General features: G+C 34.4%; 1 protein-coding gene across 3 annotated transcripts in view; it reads right to left on the bottom strand.

Annotated features, from left to right (window-relative positions):
* WDR47 (WD repeat domain 47) overlaps window positions 1-15,639 on the bottom strand; it is a 61,098-nt gene that overhangs the window by 25,409 nt on the left and 20,050 nt on the right. Inside the window, exons 4-8 of one of the 3 annotated variants that reach the window (XM_040626955.1) lie at window positions 13,008-13,092; window positions 10,871-11,090; window positions 10,288-10,363; window positions 6,318-6,444; window positions 670-848 (exon numbers count right to left, since the gene is read on the bottom strand). In XM_040626955.1, the coding sequence (XP_040482889.1) occupies window positions 670-848; window positions 6,318-6,444; window positions 10,288-10,363; window positions 10,871-11,090; window positions 13,008-13,092 (687 nt within the window). Of the gene's footprint in view, window positions 1-669; window positions 849-6,317; window positions 6,445-10,287; window positions 11,091-13,007; window positions 13,093-15,639 lie in introns of all 3 variants that reach the window. The other 2 variants (XM_040626953.1, XM_040626954.1) reach the window with 2 other exon arrangements.

The raw sequence follows: 15,639 nt of genomic DNA, 5'->3' as shown, positions 1-15,639 counted from the left end.
CCAAAACAACAAAAACAACAGTGAACACTTATTTTTTTTTCTTAAATTCTTTTATTTTTATTTTTTTAACATTTATTATGTTAGTCACCATACAGTACATCCCTGGTTTTTGATGTAAAGTTCCATGATCATTAGTTGCGTATAACACCCAGTGCACCACGCAATACGTGCCCTCCCTACCACCCATCACCAGCCTATCCCATTCCCCCACCCCCCTCCCCTCTGAAGCCCTCAGTCTGTAACAGTGAACACTTAATATAGTGCTTACTATATGCCAAGTACTATTCTAAGCACTTTGCATAGATTAACTTAATCTTCGTGGCTATTCTGTGAAGTATATGAGGAAACAAGCAAAAAGAAGCTAAGTAACTAGGACACCTGGGATCTCAGCAACCCTGGACAGCTGGATCCACCTGGCCATCTACTTCCAGATGTGAGTAGAACCACCACACTTCTGCTCTCACTGCTTAGAAGTGAAAAAAGGTTTAAAGGGAAGAAGAACAAAATTAGACCAACATTCAGAATGGTATGAAAGGAAGATATTCCGTAACTCCCCATTACTTGAAACACTTCAAAATCTCAAACTATATGTGGAAAGTAGCAGTTACCGCATGCTTTCAATAGCTTTGAAATAATTCCTATGTTTTAAAAAGTGACTGAAAGACATACCTATTAAGGAATTGTTCGGTAAGATTCTGCTGCTGATCAGGACCATCCTCCTGATTCACACCTCCCTCAAGCAGCATTTGTTGGTATATCTGTCGCTGTTGCTCCTTCTGTTCTAAATGCTGTTGATAGCGTAATCTTTGCCTATAATATTCTTGAAATTGTTCTGTCGAATCTCGAAGCTTAAAAATATTAGAAAAATAATATATTTGAGCAGTCTATGATTAAATATATGTCCCTACCCAACAGTAACTTCTATAAACACTGGATGAAATATCTAAGTAGCTATATTTAACAATTACAAAACACTTAATACATTGCTCTTTGAAAAATTATATAGTACCCATGAGTTTTTACAGTCAAGTAGATGAGTTAATTCGCTTTATTTTAAAGCAAGAGACTGACCAAAATGAATGGTCATCCTGGATCTTTGACTAAACCCAAAATAAAAATACAAATTATAGCAGTCACAAGGGGTCATGGAATTAGATCTGTATTGCTTGAAAAAAATACTGAAAGACTACATTAGTATTTCATAAACACAATATTAACTTTGTCCAACACTTAATTTAAGCATGTAAATGGTTTAATAGGTTACTCTAGAGAGAAACTTCAAAAATTTCTCTCAAAAACAATACTTTAATTCAGGTTTCAAATGGCCTTTCACAAGAAAGTGGAATAAATGGGCAGTAAACTTAATCTCAACATTTCTACTTTGTTCTTCTAAAAGAACTTTATAGCACCCAAATTTATGGGACTTACATATTTGGTAAGTTCCATTATTAGCAAAGAAAGACTCTCCTGCCAAGCTGGAGTCCAGTCATATTACATGGATCATGTGAACTGGGGTTACCCTGGAACAAGTCTATCATCTCTAAAATTGGCCCACACTGACAATAAGCTTAATGAAGAGTCTTACACAGCTAACTAAAGCTAAAACTGTCTCCCCTTTTCCAGGAAGTGGTAATAATCCTCCTCTGCTTCATAACTTACAGCAATAATTCTGAGACAAAATTATCTATGTGTCCTTTTAGATTTTTTGTTTGTAAAAGAAATAGAAAATTGTCGTTTTAACCATTTTTATGTGTACAATTCAGTGGCATTAATTATACTCACAACATCGTGCAATAATCACCACTATCTATTTCCAAAATTCTTCATCAACCTACAGAGAAACTCTGTAACCATTAGGCAATAACTTCCCATTTCTTCCTCTGCTAAGCTCCTGGTAACCTCTATTCTACTTTCTCTATGATTTTGCCAATTTTAGATATTTGATATAAATGGAATCATGTAATACTTGTCCTTTTCTGTCTGGCTTATTTCACTTAGCATGATGTTTTCAAAGTTCATCCATGTTGTAGCATATGTCAGAATTTCGTTCCTTTTTATGGTTGAATAATATTCCATTGAATGGGTATGCCACTCTTGTTTATCCATTAATCTGTGGATGGACACTTTGTAAGTTATATCTACCTTTTGACTACTGTGAACAGTGCTTCTATGAACATAGATGTATAGATATCTGTTTAAGTCCGTGCTTTCAATGCTTTAGAGTGGAATTGCTGGGTTATACAGTAATTCAGTATTTAGCTATACTTAAGGTATGTTTTAGCTATATTTAATTCTATATTTAAGGTACCACCAATCCACAGTGCACCATTTTACATTCAAATCAACAACATAGAAGGGTTCAAATTTCTCCACTTGCCACCAACACTTCTTATTTTCCACTGCTTTGAGTTTAACCATCCTAGCAGTTGTGAAGCTATATTTCATTGTGGTTTTGATTTAAATTTCCCTAATGACTACTGGTACTAAGCATCTTTTCATGTGCTTATTGGCCATTTGAATATATTCTTTGGAGAAATGTCTATTCAACTCCTTTTTTCTGAGTTGGATTGTCTTTTTGTTGTTGAACTGTAGTTCTTTATATATTCTAGATATTAAACCCTTATCAGATATATAATTTGCAAATATTTTTCCCATTCTGCTGGCCATCTTTTCACTTTCTTGATAAAGTCCTTTGAGGCACAAAAGTTTTTAATTTTGACAAAGTAAAATTTATCAATTTTTATGTTTGTTGCTCAAGCTTTTGGAATCATATCTAAGAACACATCATAAAATCCAAGATCATGAAGATTTGCTCTTACGTTTTCTTCTAAGAGTTTCATACTTTCAGCTCTTATAACTGTTGATCTGTTTTTAGTTAATTTTTGTACATTATGTGAGGTAAGAGGTCCAACTTCATTCTTTTCCATATGGAAATCTAGTTGATCCATCATCATCTGAAGAGACTATTCTTTCCCCATTGAATAGACCTGGCACCTGTGCCAAAAGTCAATTAGCCACTTGGGATTACATATGGGATTACTTTTGGTCTGTCAACGTAGTCCACTGGTCTATACTTCTATCCTCACACAAGTACTGAACAGTTTTGATTACTGTAGCTTTTGCAGCTACTGTAGCTTTGAAATCATAAACTGTGGGTGAGTCCTCCAATTTTGTTCTTTTTCAAGATTGTTTTGGCTATTCAGAACATATTACAATTCCATATGAATTTGAGTATTGGCTTTTCCACTGCAGCAAAAAAGGCTGTGGAATTTTTATAGAAATTACACGGAATCTGTAGATCAAATTAGTTAATACTGGCATCTTAACAACATTAAGTCTCCCTATCTGTGAACACAGGATATCTTTCCATTTTTTTCAATCTTTTAAAATTTCTTTCAGCAATGTTCTGTAGATTTCATTGTACACGTTTTTCACCTTGTTGGTTTAATTTATTCCCAAGTATTTTATCTTTTTATATGCTATTATAAATGGAATTAATTTCCTGTTCAGATTGTTCAATGGTGGTAGTGTAGCAGTACAACTGACTTTTATGTGATGTTCTTGCACCCTGCAACTTTGTTGAACTTGTTTGTAAACTCTAGTAGCTTTCTTATGAATTCTTTGGGATTTTTTATAAATAGAACCATGTCATCTAAAAATAAAGATTAGCTTTACTTCTTCCTTCCAATCTGGATGGCTTTTATTTTTATTTTCTAGTCTAATCACTCTAGCTAGAACTTCCAGTAAATGTTGAATAGCAGTGGTAAAAACAGGCTTCCTTGTCTTTGTTCCTGATTTTAGGGGGAAAGTTTTTAGTTTTTCACCATTGAGTATGACATTAGCTTGGGGTTTTCGTAAATGAACTTTACTGTGCTGAGGAAATTTCATTTTATTCTTAGTTTTCTGAGAGCTTTTATCATCAAAGAGTGTTTGATTTTGTCAAATGCCTTTTCTGCATCAGTTGAGATGGCCAGATGTTTTTCTGTTCTTCATTCTATTAATATGATCTATAACTGATTTTTTTTTAAATGTTAGACCAACCTTGCATTCTGGGATAAATCCACTTGGTCAGGGTACATAATCCTTTTAATATCCTGATGAATTTGGTTTGCTAGTATTTTGTTAAGGATTTTTGCTTCTATTCATGAAAAATATTGGTCTGTATTTTTTTTTAAGATTTTATTTATTTATTTTGAGAGAGAGAGTGCACATGGGGGGAGGAGCAGAAGGAGAGAGAGAACCTCAAACAGACTCCATGCAGAGTGTAGAGCCCAACATGGGGCTTGATCCTGTGACCCTCAGATCATGACCTGAGCTGAAATCCCAGTGTCCCAGTCTGTAGTTTTCTTTTCATGTAATGTCTTCATCTGGACTTGGTATTAGGGTAATGTTGGCCTCACAGAATGAGGAAGTATTCCTTCTTCTTACACACTTTGGGAAGATTTTAAGAAGGAATGATGTTAACCTTTCCTCAAATGTTTGGTAGAACTTACCCATAAAGATATCTGATCCTAGATTTTTCTTTGTTGGAAGCTTTTTGATTACTGATTCAATCTCTTTACTCATTATAGGTCTGTTGAAATTTTCTATTTCTTCTTGAGTTATTTAGGTAACTTGTGATTTCTAGGAATTTGTGGATTTCAACTCAGTTATCTAATTTATTGGCTTACAATTGGTCGTAGTATTCTCTTATAATCCATTTTATTATTGTAAATAATATGTATTAAAATACATATTACAATACAATACAAAAAAATGTGTTGTCCATTTCTGATTTTGTGTGTGCCTCTCTCTCTTTTTGGTCTAAATAAGCACTTGTCAATTTTGTTGATCTTTTCAAAGAACCAACTTTTGGTTTTACTGATTTTCACTATTGTTTTCCTATTCTTTATTTTATTTTTCTCCCCTCTAATATTTATTACTTTCTTCCTTCTGATAAAATTTGTTCTTCTTTTTCCAGTTCCTCTAAGCATAAAGTTATTGTTGATTTGACATCTTTCTTCTTTTTTAATATAGTCATTTACAGCTATAAATTTCCCCCGAGCACTGCTTTTGCTGTATAAGTTTGGAATGTTGCATGCTTTGGTATGTTGCATTCATTTTTATTAATCTCTAGGTATTTTCTAATTTCCCTTGTGATTTCTTTGACCCATCAGTTAAGAGTGCGTTATTTTTTACAAATTTGTGAATTTTCCAATTTTCCCTCTGTTATTAATTTTTAGCTTCATTCCATTGTAGTCAGAGAAGACATTTCACATGATTTCAATCTTCTAAAATTTACTGAGATTTGTTTTGGGTCCTAACATATGCTCTATCCTGAAGATTATGACATGTGCACTTGAGAAGAATGGGTATTCTGCTAGTGTTAGAGTGTTCTTTTTTTCTTGTATCACTTTATTTATATATTTGCATTCACATATTGTTAGTATTCACATATTCATAAACTTACCAACATTTAGAATACGAACACTGACCTGAGGTGTCTAAGAAAACAACTTCCTCTAAAAGGGTGCATCCTCCAAAGCAACATTATTGTGTTCTACAGATGTCTATTAGGTCTTGCTGGTTTATAGTATTGGTCAAGTACTCCGTATCCTTACTGATCTTCTGTTTAGATGTTCTACCCATTATTTTAAGTGGGGGATTGAAGTCTCCTACTATTATTTCTCCTTTCAACTCTGCCAATGTTTCTTCATAGATTTTGGGGTTCTGTTGTTTGGTGCATATTCATATGTATTTTTAATAATTTTTCTACTTCACTATTAATATTTAGTTGAAGACAAAAAAAATTATTGAACTTACTAAAACTACCACTTCACCTCTTCTAAGTGGCATACCATGTAAGATAAAATTTATACTCCCATTTATAACACAATTTCATTTCCAAATCACCACAGAAAAATAATTTGGACCTCTAAAGACTTGGATAAAAGTATTTTATATTACAAATGTCATAATTTTTGTTCATTAGATCTAATTAGTAAAATATAGAGGATATGTCTTAAAAATACAAGCTATCCACATTTAATGTGAGTTCAATTACTTGGGTCCTGAAATATGTATGATTAATGTAAACTGTGGTATTTTAGATTGTTAATAAATTCACCTGTTAAAAATGCTCCAAAATACATGACACTAAAAATTCCATATATCCTTAAGGGAAAAGGGAGAAAATGACTTAATTAATAAGAAAGTCTAGATATTCTCTCACCTACTTCCATATATTGGAAAATTCCTTTTACATTCTATCCAAGCAAATACTATTACTTCTTCCAAAGAGAATAACTCTAAAAGACACTAGGTATATTAAATATTACCTCATTTTTTTCTTGCTTAGCTGGTCCCGGATTCTGCGCTCCATTTGCAGGCTCTTTTTCTGAAACTGAACTCTGGCCCAGAATTTCACTGCTTATAGGCCGCTGTGCCTCAACGGGTGTATCACTTCTTCCAGAAACGTGCAAAAAACAAACCGAAAGAGGTAGGGGCAAAGGAAAATATATTCTAGTTAGAGAAATTTTAATTAACACAATGAATACTTAATCTAAATGTTTATCAAATGTGCAAAAATAGATTTTTAAATCTTCCTTTCTTCTCTTCAGAGTATTATGTAAGAGTTTTTTTAAAAAAACAGAATGTGCTTATAACAGAAGTGCACTGGATTATTAAGCAATGAGGGTAGCGGCTCCAGTCTAAAACAAGATGTGTGGTCTTGTGAAAATCACTTACATTCTCTGTGGCTCAGCTTCATCTATAAATTGAATTGAATAATAACCTGGATGACCTAATGCCTGAATTCTCTTCATGTATCTTAATCTGAGAGATTTTCTTATCCAGACATTAATTTTTTTCTCCAGTATGTTTCAACAAAATTTTAAGAACTGTTAAGATTTTATTAAAAGACTGTCTTTGGTTTATTTGCACTTAACATAAAAGCTAAATAATCATCTTTCCAATATTTTTAATGGATACTAATTAGTAAGCTTAATATCTTATGTCAGGTTATTCCTAACATTCTTCTAAACACTAGCAATTTCCACTTTTCATAGTTACTCTGTTCAAAATTTTTAATAACACCATCCAAAGATGATGAATACCACTTACATTTATACAGATTACCTATTGGCATAAGGCACCATGGGAACACGTACAATAGTAAAATGATCTTTGCCTTGAAGGAATCTGATTATGAGATGGCTTCATAATGGCCTCTCCAGGCAGATGTAAGACAACAAATTACAGATCTAGGGTTCAGGAAGCAGAGCTAGTCATCCTCACAAAGGCACCATTGGTTAGAAGCTTTCTAACTGTTACGTTCTCAACATATATAATCACACACGTACCCAGAGGAGGAAGTAGAAAGACTTGGGAAAAGTTTTCAGCTACCAGTCAGTGCTGTAACCTGCTAATGACCATAAGAGGTCCCATTTTATGTCCACAAGACAGATTTTCTAAGAGTTATTAACTGTACAGAGAGAATAAAATGACCTTCATAAAGTAACATTTAATTTTGCAAATTATATAGCATTTCCACATGCATTATCTCATTTAACTTGCACGGTAACTTATGAAATAGATTGTAACTCCCGTTTCACAGATGAGGAATGAAGTGATTTTCCTAAAATTGCATAGTAAGTAAATAAAACTAGGATTTGAATCCAGATCTTCAGGATCCAAATCCAATGCTGACCCATTTCTGAGAATTTTTATATTTTTGCCATTTAATTTTGAGACCATTACACTGAGTAGCCAAAGCTTATATATTTCAACTGATTTTTCTTCCTTTTTGAGTTTGTGTTTAAGAGAAAGGCTGTCTTTACAAAACACAACATACTCTCTTACAAATCTTTCTTTCATGTTTAATCTTCTTATTCACCACAGTAACTCAATCACTATACCCGAATGCAGCATGGTGCTAGCACAGAGTAGACACTTGAATATTTTTAAACAATTTGACTTCAAACATGAATTACCACAAATAAGAGGTTTCTTCATGTGGCATCTTCAACATAATTGATTTAATTAAGCTTCCCAATATTTTTATATTTTTAAAAACAATGTTAACTTTTTCCAAAGTAAATTTTTATACTTTATCCACAGCACAGTAGCCCTCCACAGCATGTTATTAAGCAGCCCTTTTGACTTACTGTCCTTACCAGGAGTATGACTCTCAGAAGGGGAGAAATTTATATTTACTAAGCACCATTCACATACTTGCCACTCTGCTAGGAGCTTTATCTCACTTTGCAAGTCAACATCCTATTTTATAGAGGAGGACATTTAGGCTCAGAGAGATTAAGGAAGTGTCTCAAGGTCACACAACTACTAAATGGCAAAGCTATTGTTCAAACCCAAGCCTGACTCCAAAGATTATGTTCTTTTCATTATTACACACTGCTTTGCTTCATAAGTCTTCCAATTTCACAAGCATGACAGATGTTTTCTGGGTTACTGCTACTGCTCAGCTAAAAATACATGTATTACTCACTTTCTGATATGTCATCTTTTACCTGTTTATTCTGTAATCTAGTAACTTATACTCCACTTCTTTACATCTTTACTCAATTTCTACTACTTTCTTTACATAGCCAACGGCACACGTGGAGTCAGATCTGGCTGGATTTTTGTGTGTCTCCTTTCCACACAATCCCACTGGTGTACAAGTCTAAACATGCCATTCACTATGCTGACCAAGAAGTTCTGATCATCTTATGTACTCAGAATAATATCAGCAGTTACCCCAGAACTGAAGTTCAACATCCCAAACAATGAAAATTTTCTTTAAAGAGATTGGAAAGTCCAGGATAAGTTTAAGATAGTCTCTATCAATGCTCAAGACCCTCTATTCCTTTGGGATTTAAATAATAGGAAGCTCCTATATTAAGTTATACTGATCCATTTTCATGACTAGATATCTCTATCTTTCAAGCAGAACAACAAGATGCCTTAAGAAGTCACCCTAGGCTTTAGGAACTCCCCTCGCTTAACATCCTAAAATCCCTCCTTCTCCTTAAGGAACATTAAACAAGATATCACAATCCCCTCCTCTGCAATCTCATAGCAACTTAACAGAAAATAATTCCATATGTATTTATCCTGCATTTCTTGTGTCTTAACTAAAGATCTCCTCTCACTTTAATTAGAAAAAGAAATTCCAAGTCCAGTGCTCCTTCCTCAATAAAGAATGTCCAACTATCCTATGTGAATAAAATAAGGTTTAGTTTTTGTGCTCTTTCAATAAATTTTTGCAGTCAATAGTAATACTTCATAGTATCAACCTCAGTATAGGAAATAGCTATATGTCCCAACGGTTTCCCCGGAAAAGTGAGGCAGGAAAGTTTCTAACTCTTGACATAAAAAACTGCTGATCAGGAAACTATTATTTCATGCCAGGTTTGAAAGAAAAACTGAGTGGTGGCTTTAACACTTATTTCTTTCATGTTTATTAAGAGTTATTAGAAAAAAGATAAGCGGAAATAATCAGAGATTCTCATGTACACACATTCAATACTATTTACTATTCAGTACTATTCACATGTTCAATACTACATATAGAAGAAAAAAGTAGACACAATCTGGTGTCCCATAAGGAATTAGGTAAAATTATGATACAGTCATACAATGGAATACTGCACACATCATTAATCAGTGATTCCAATAAACGTTTAAAAATACGGGAAAATATTCACAATCAAGTGAAAAAAACAAACTATATGAGTGTGTGTGTGTGTGTGTGTGTGTGTATATATATATATATATATGCATTCCCAATTTTTAAAAATGTATTTATAGAAAAAAGACTTGTCTTCTATGTGTGAGATTATGTGGGATTTTAATTCTCATATTTATACACTTCTGTATTTTCCAAAATTTCTTCAATCCACATGTATTGCCTTAATAACCAACAAAAGAATAATAGGATATAAAGATTCACCCTTATAATTTTAACTATCAAAATTTTAGAAACACTTTTGCAAAGTTTAAGGACTAACTTTCAACTAAAGGGACTTAAACAGGGGCGCCTGGGTGGCTTAGTGGGTTAAGCACTCAACTCTTGTTTTTGGCTGAGGTCATGATCTCAGGGCTGTGAGATCAAGCCCCATGCAGGGCTCTGTATTGGGTGTGGAGCCTGCTTAGGATTGGCTTTCTCCCTCTCCCTCGGCCCCTCCCCACCCCACCTTCTCTAAAAAAAAATAATTTAAAAAAAAGGGACTTGAACATTACACACACACACACACACACAATCTCACACTTGTGAATATTTTCTAATGTTCATGAGCAAATACTTACCGTTCAGGGGATTCTTCATAAATACTGTGACATTCTGTATTCTCAAGCATGAGACTTCTACTGAGGTTTTGCACACCTGGATAATGGAAGTTAGCAAAGGAGTGTGACATTGGAGAAGTTTTGTTTCCAAGGTCTGAGATTCTCTTATCATGACTGGTAAGTCCACAAGTGAGGCCATCTAAAGCAGGATTCAGAGAGCGGGTCATATAGGCATCAGCTGATTGAGGCCTTCTCATTGGAGATGATGGATAGGGAGAAAGTTTGCTGATAAGAGGAGTCAAAAGATCAGCATATGCAGCTTTTGTAGGTTTCAGAAGTTTGTCAACATGAATATTAAGCATTTTCTGTTCAAAAGCACAAGAGAAGACAGAAGATGGGAGATTCTGAAGCCATGACAATAAACTTAGATCCAAGTCATCACAACCATTACCACACAAAAGGTCAATGCCAAGAAGTACTTCACTTTCTGTAATTTCTTCTCCAGTTGCTTTACTTTGACAAAATTCTACACAGCATTCATAAAGTAGACCCTTCATTACAAGCTGAAATAAACGATTGTTACTTGCTTTAAAACCAGCCTCACTTAGCTTCCTATCAGCAGGGATGAATTCTGCAACCATGACACAAGCCTCTTCAAAACAGTGAACTCGTGCAGTGCTGGGATTCCAGTCCTTAAATTCAGCATGATTGGTCAGACGAGGCAAAGTCAAAAGCAAACAGAGCTTGCTATAATCATCTTTAGAAGGACAGTACTCTTCTAGGGCATGCAAACATTGCACAGCTTCTTGCATGGTAAATTCCAGCTGTAAGAAAAATTTAAGTGATCACTATAAAGAGAGATGCTGTGAGATAGGAAAACAAAAAGAGTATTTTATTCAAATACAAAGACACTTCACAAACTTTCATAAACTATTCAAATGCAAAAGGATAAACTCTACTGCCACAGATATACAAGTTAAACTCACACAACTTGCAAGATATTTAACAACTTTCAAGTCGGGAATCAAAATGCTTTTCACTACTAAAAAAATATTAAATACTTTGGTTAATTAGTAAATTAAACTCTTATTTTATATAAAAATAGTGTTCTAGTTCAGGCTTCAGACTATCATTCTCAGATGTATAATTTTTTAAGGTCAAGAATAATTGAGTTCTCTAGAAATGAAAACTGAAGCATGCCACTATTCAATTGTTTATATAGCTTGCTATCACTCCAGCTTACCCAAAAAGCAAAAGAGCCATTCTCAAACCTGCCATAAGAGAAATTTGTGTGGAGAAAGAAAGCAAGAACATTTACAGTTCATTTACTACAAAAATAGAATGAAACAGAATAAAGGAAGCTTAGCTGAATATTACCTGAATCTTATCAGATTCTGAATATTATCTTAGAATCATAAGCTTTTAATGATATAAGGAATCTTAGAGCTTTCGTATCCACCTTTCTTCATCGTACATATGGAAAAAGGGAGCAGATTTAACTGAAGTAATGCAGTTGGTTAGTGACAAATACAAAATAAAAATTAGGTCTTTTGACTTACATTCCAGAGTTCTTTCCACATTTAAACATCACTATCTGGCAAACATTTCTCTATTATACATGAAAGTCCTCATTGTAATATCTTTTGAGTTTATTTCGGTGAACACTTACTGGCACTTAATAAGTTTCCTTGGTTTGAATGTAATAATACTATTATTAAAACTTTAGGGGCGCCTGGGTGGCACAGCGGTTAAAGCATCTGCCTTCGGCTCAGGGCGTGATCCCGGTGTTCCGGGATCGAGCCCCACATCAGGCTCCTCCGCTGGGAGCCTGCTTCTTCCTCTCCCACTCCCCCTGCTTGTGTTCCCTCTCTCGCTGGCTGTCTCTATCTCTGTCAAATAAATAAATAAAATCTTTAAAAAAAAAAAAAAAAAACTTTAAAAATAACTTTCTAATCAAAAAACCCTTCATGGGGCACCTAGGTGGCTCAGTCAGTTAAGCGTCTGACTCTGGCTCAGGTCATGATCTCAGTGTCCTAGAATTGAGCTGCACGCAGCAGGCTCCCCGCTCAGCTGGGAGTCTGCTTCTCCCTCTAGCTCTCCCTCTGCCCCTCCCAGTGCTCGTGCTCACTTTCTCTCAAATAAATAAATAAAATCTTTTTAAAAAAATAAATGTTTAAAAAAATCCTTCATATCATTAAATTTAAATTGTCATAAAGGCATAGATTTTATCAAAAACCACCTCTGTTGTTGTGCTGAGTACTGGATATTGTACGTAAGTGATGAATCACTGGATTCTGTACCTGAAACTAATATTACACTGTATGTTAACTAACTGGAATTTAAATAAAAAGTTGGAGGAAAAAAACACACCTCTGGATCAATGTAAATACTGAAAAAACAGAAAGAGAAGGTAAATACAGTCCACTTCTGGGATAAGAAAAAAGCAACAATGTAGCATCTTTAAGTCAAACATCTATTACAACCTAAATCTCCTTCAACAAGAGAAGAACACACACTAGCCAACCAGCCAGCCATTCATTCATCATCTTTGTCAAAATCTTGGAACAGGTTTAGAAGCACTGCAGACTGAAAGTACTACAGCTGCAAAACAGTAAAATCTTACCCCATCCTACCTCATAAAAACTTTGAAAATTCATGATACTAATCTTTTGTTTTAGTGAATTAAATACTTATGACTGAAACAAGACTATGGCGCAAACCTTCAGGAATAAAAATCTTACATGCTGGGGCTCATCTTCTGCTGACATTGCATTGTTAACACATAAAGCTTCTAAAAACTTCTGCTTCAGGATAATGTAACGAAACCTGTGAAATATAAAATATGAAACATTAAAATTAAAAAGCTGAGTTACAATGTCAAATATTGGAAATGAAACCCAAGTTCCCAGAGCAACAGAGGCCACGTTTGTTTCAAAGCACTAACTATTCCTTTAAAATAATGTCTTTAAAAAAAATTAATTTTCCAATGTCTCATAAATCAAATACACTTATAAGTTACTATAACTACCTTTGCTTTCAAAAAATTCTTAAAATTCTTAAAAGCTTATCACACTGAGGCCACAATTAAAATAATTTCAGTAGTAAGTAAATACAATTTAATACTCGAAGGATTTCTATTTCCAATATTAATTCTGAACAAAAATCAAGCTTTATGCAAGATGTCAAATATTATCTAATATGAAATCAAAGTCCTTTACATTCAAAATGCTTTGTTTTATGTTTTATTATTTTGTATTTCATTCAAAATATGTCTTCTTTTCTCTTCGAACATGAGAATGGTCTAATAAAAAGCAGGCTGAAAGGCTGTAAGAAATGAACATTTCTGAAGTGTCATAAAATAACAATAACTTTAAAACTTTTTTTTTTGTAAGGAGGCTCCAGCATGAAGCCCAACATGAGGCTTGAACTCACAGCTCTGAGATCAAGACCTGAGCTGAGATCAAGAGTCACATGCTTAACCAACTGAGCCACCGAGGTGCCTCTAAACCTTAAAACTTTTTGACAGAGATGTTTCAGGGAAAGAAGTCTACTTGACTTGCTTAAGAATTAAAAAATGTTGGATGCCTTAAGCACCTTAAAGAAAAATTATTTCTAAGGACTAAAAGAAAATAATAATGAAACTTCAGTCATTCTTTCAACATTATTATGGTAGCAAATATGTGTCCAATAAAACAAAATCCCTGCCTTCAAAAAGAGGGTTATCTAGGGGCGCCTGGGTGGCTCAGTCGTTAAGCGTCTGCCTTCGGCTCAGGGCATGATCCTGGCGTTCCAGGATCGAGCCCCACGTCAGGCTCTTCCGCTGGGAACCTGCTTCTTCCTCTCCCACTCCCCCAGCTTGTATTCCCTCTCTCACTGGCTGTCTCTCTCTCTCTGTCGAATGAATAAATAAAATCTTTAAAAAAATAAAATTTAAAAAAAGGGTTATCTAATAAATTATATGAAATATGTACACTGTTTCAGCAGCCTCAAGGGAATGTGAAACCAATTCTATCAGAAGGGGTGGGAAATATAAGGAAAGTCTTATAAGAGCTGACTCTTGGAAGATGAGCAGGTGTGTGCTATGTAAAGGCAGGAGACAGTGAAAGGAATACTATTCCAAATGAATGAAGAATGTACAAAAGCAAACAGGTATCAAATAGCACCAGGGGTATGAATGGAGGATCAAAAACAATATAAGACTGTACTTCCATTAATGGTAGAATAACTTATATCTAACTTTTCTGCAGATAACAATGATAAACCCTAGATAAAATTTTTAAAAAATAAGTATTTGAAAGCAATGAAGAACAACAAAAAGCTGGCACAACTAGAGGGAAGTCAATTTTTAAAAAAAAAAAAAGAATCTTTGGGGTGAGATTCAAGGGTATAAAGTGTTCTGGCTGGGGGCACTCTCTAGTCAACATACTGTGAGCTAAAACTCAAGTAGGAAGTTGCAGTTTGACTTTCGTAAGAATTCAGCAAAAACGGTTTGTATTGCAAGACCAGCTGAAAAGTTGGAGACATCCAAAAAAGCAGGAAGCCATAATGAAATATACACCAAAATCTATTATACAAACTCAGCCCAAATCTTTGGCTGTCTCTGAAACTGTGAAGATGCAAAGGGGACTCCAAGGTGCCCAGGGAAAGCAATAGATGAAAGCCTAATTAACTGAAAAAAGATCTCAGATGGCATCCACTAAGTCAGAGTATAACCAAGTTAACCACCTGCATGAATAAAAGTCAACATTTTCAAAGGAAGATAACAGAATCCAGAGTCTCAGCAATGAATCCACAATGTTCAGAATACATTTTAAAAATGACTAGATATATTTAAAAAAATAAAAGTGACTCATGGTTAAGAAAAAAGCAATCAACAGAAGTTGAGCCTAAAATGATCCAGAAGTTGGAATTAGCAAACAAAGACTATTAACAAACGATAGCTACTATAAATATGTTCAAGGACATAAAGGGAAATATAGTCACAATGAGAAAACAGACGGAAATATTTCAGCAGAAAAAATGATAAAGAAAAGGAAATTCTGAAACTGAAAGGTATAATTATCTGAAATGAAAAATGCATTGTTTATGAGCAGACTGCTAACAGCAGAAAAATGTATCAGTGAACACTGAAGGTAAATCAGTAGAAATAGGGGCGCCTGGGTGGCTCAGTCGTTAAACATCTGCCTTCGGCTCAGGGTGTGATCCCGGGGTCCTGGGATAGAGCCCCGCATTTCCCTGCTCTGCTGGGAGCCTGCTTTTTCCTCTCCCACTCTCCCTGCTTGTGTTCCCTCTCTCTCTGTCAAATAAATAAATAAAATCTTAAAAAAAAATAATCAATAGAAATAATCCAGACTGAAGAATACACAGGAAAAA

The sequence above is a fragment of the Ursus maritimus genome, unplaced genomic scaffold (assembly GCF_017311325.1).
Source record: "Ursus maritimus isolate PB19 unplaced genomic scaffold, ASM1731132v1 scaffold_12, whole genome shotgun sequence".
Classification (NCBI taxonomy): Eukaryota; Metazoa; Chordata; class Mammalia; order Carnivora; family Ursidae; genus Ursus; species Ursus maritimus.
The sequence above is the reverse complement of the archived record's forward strand: the minus strand, read 5'-3'. Positions and strand labels throughout refer to the sequence as shown.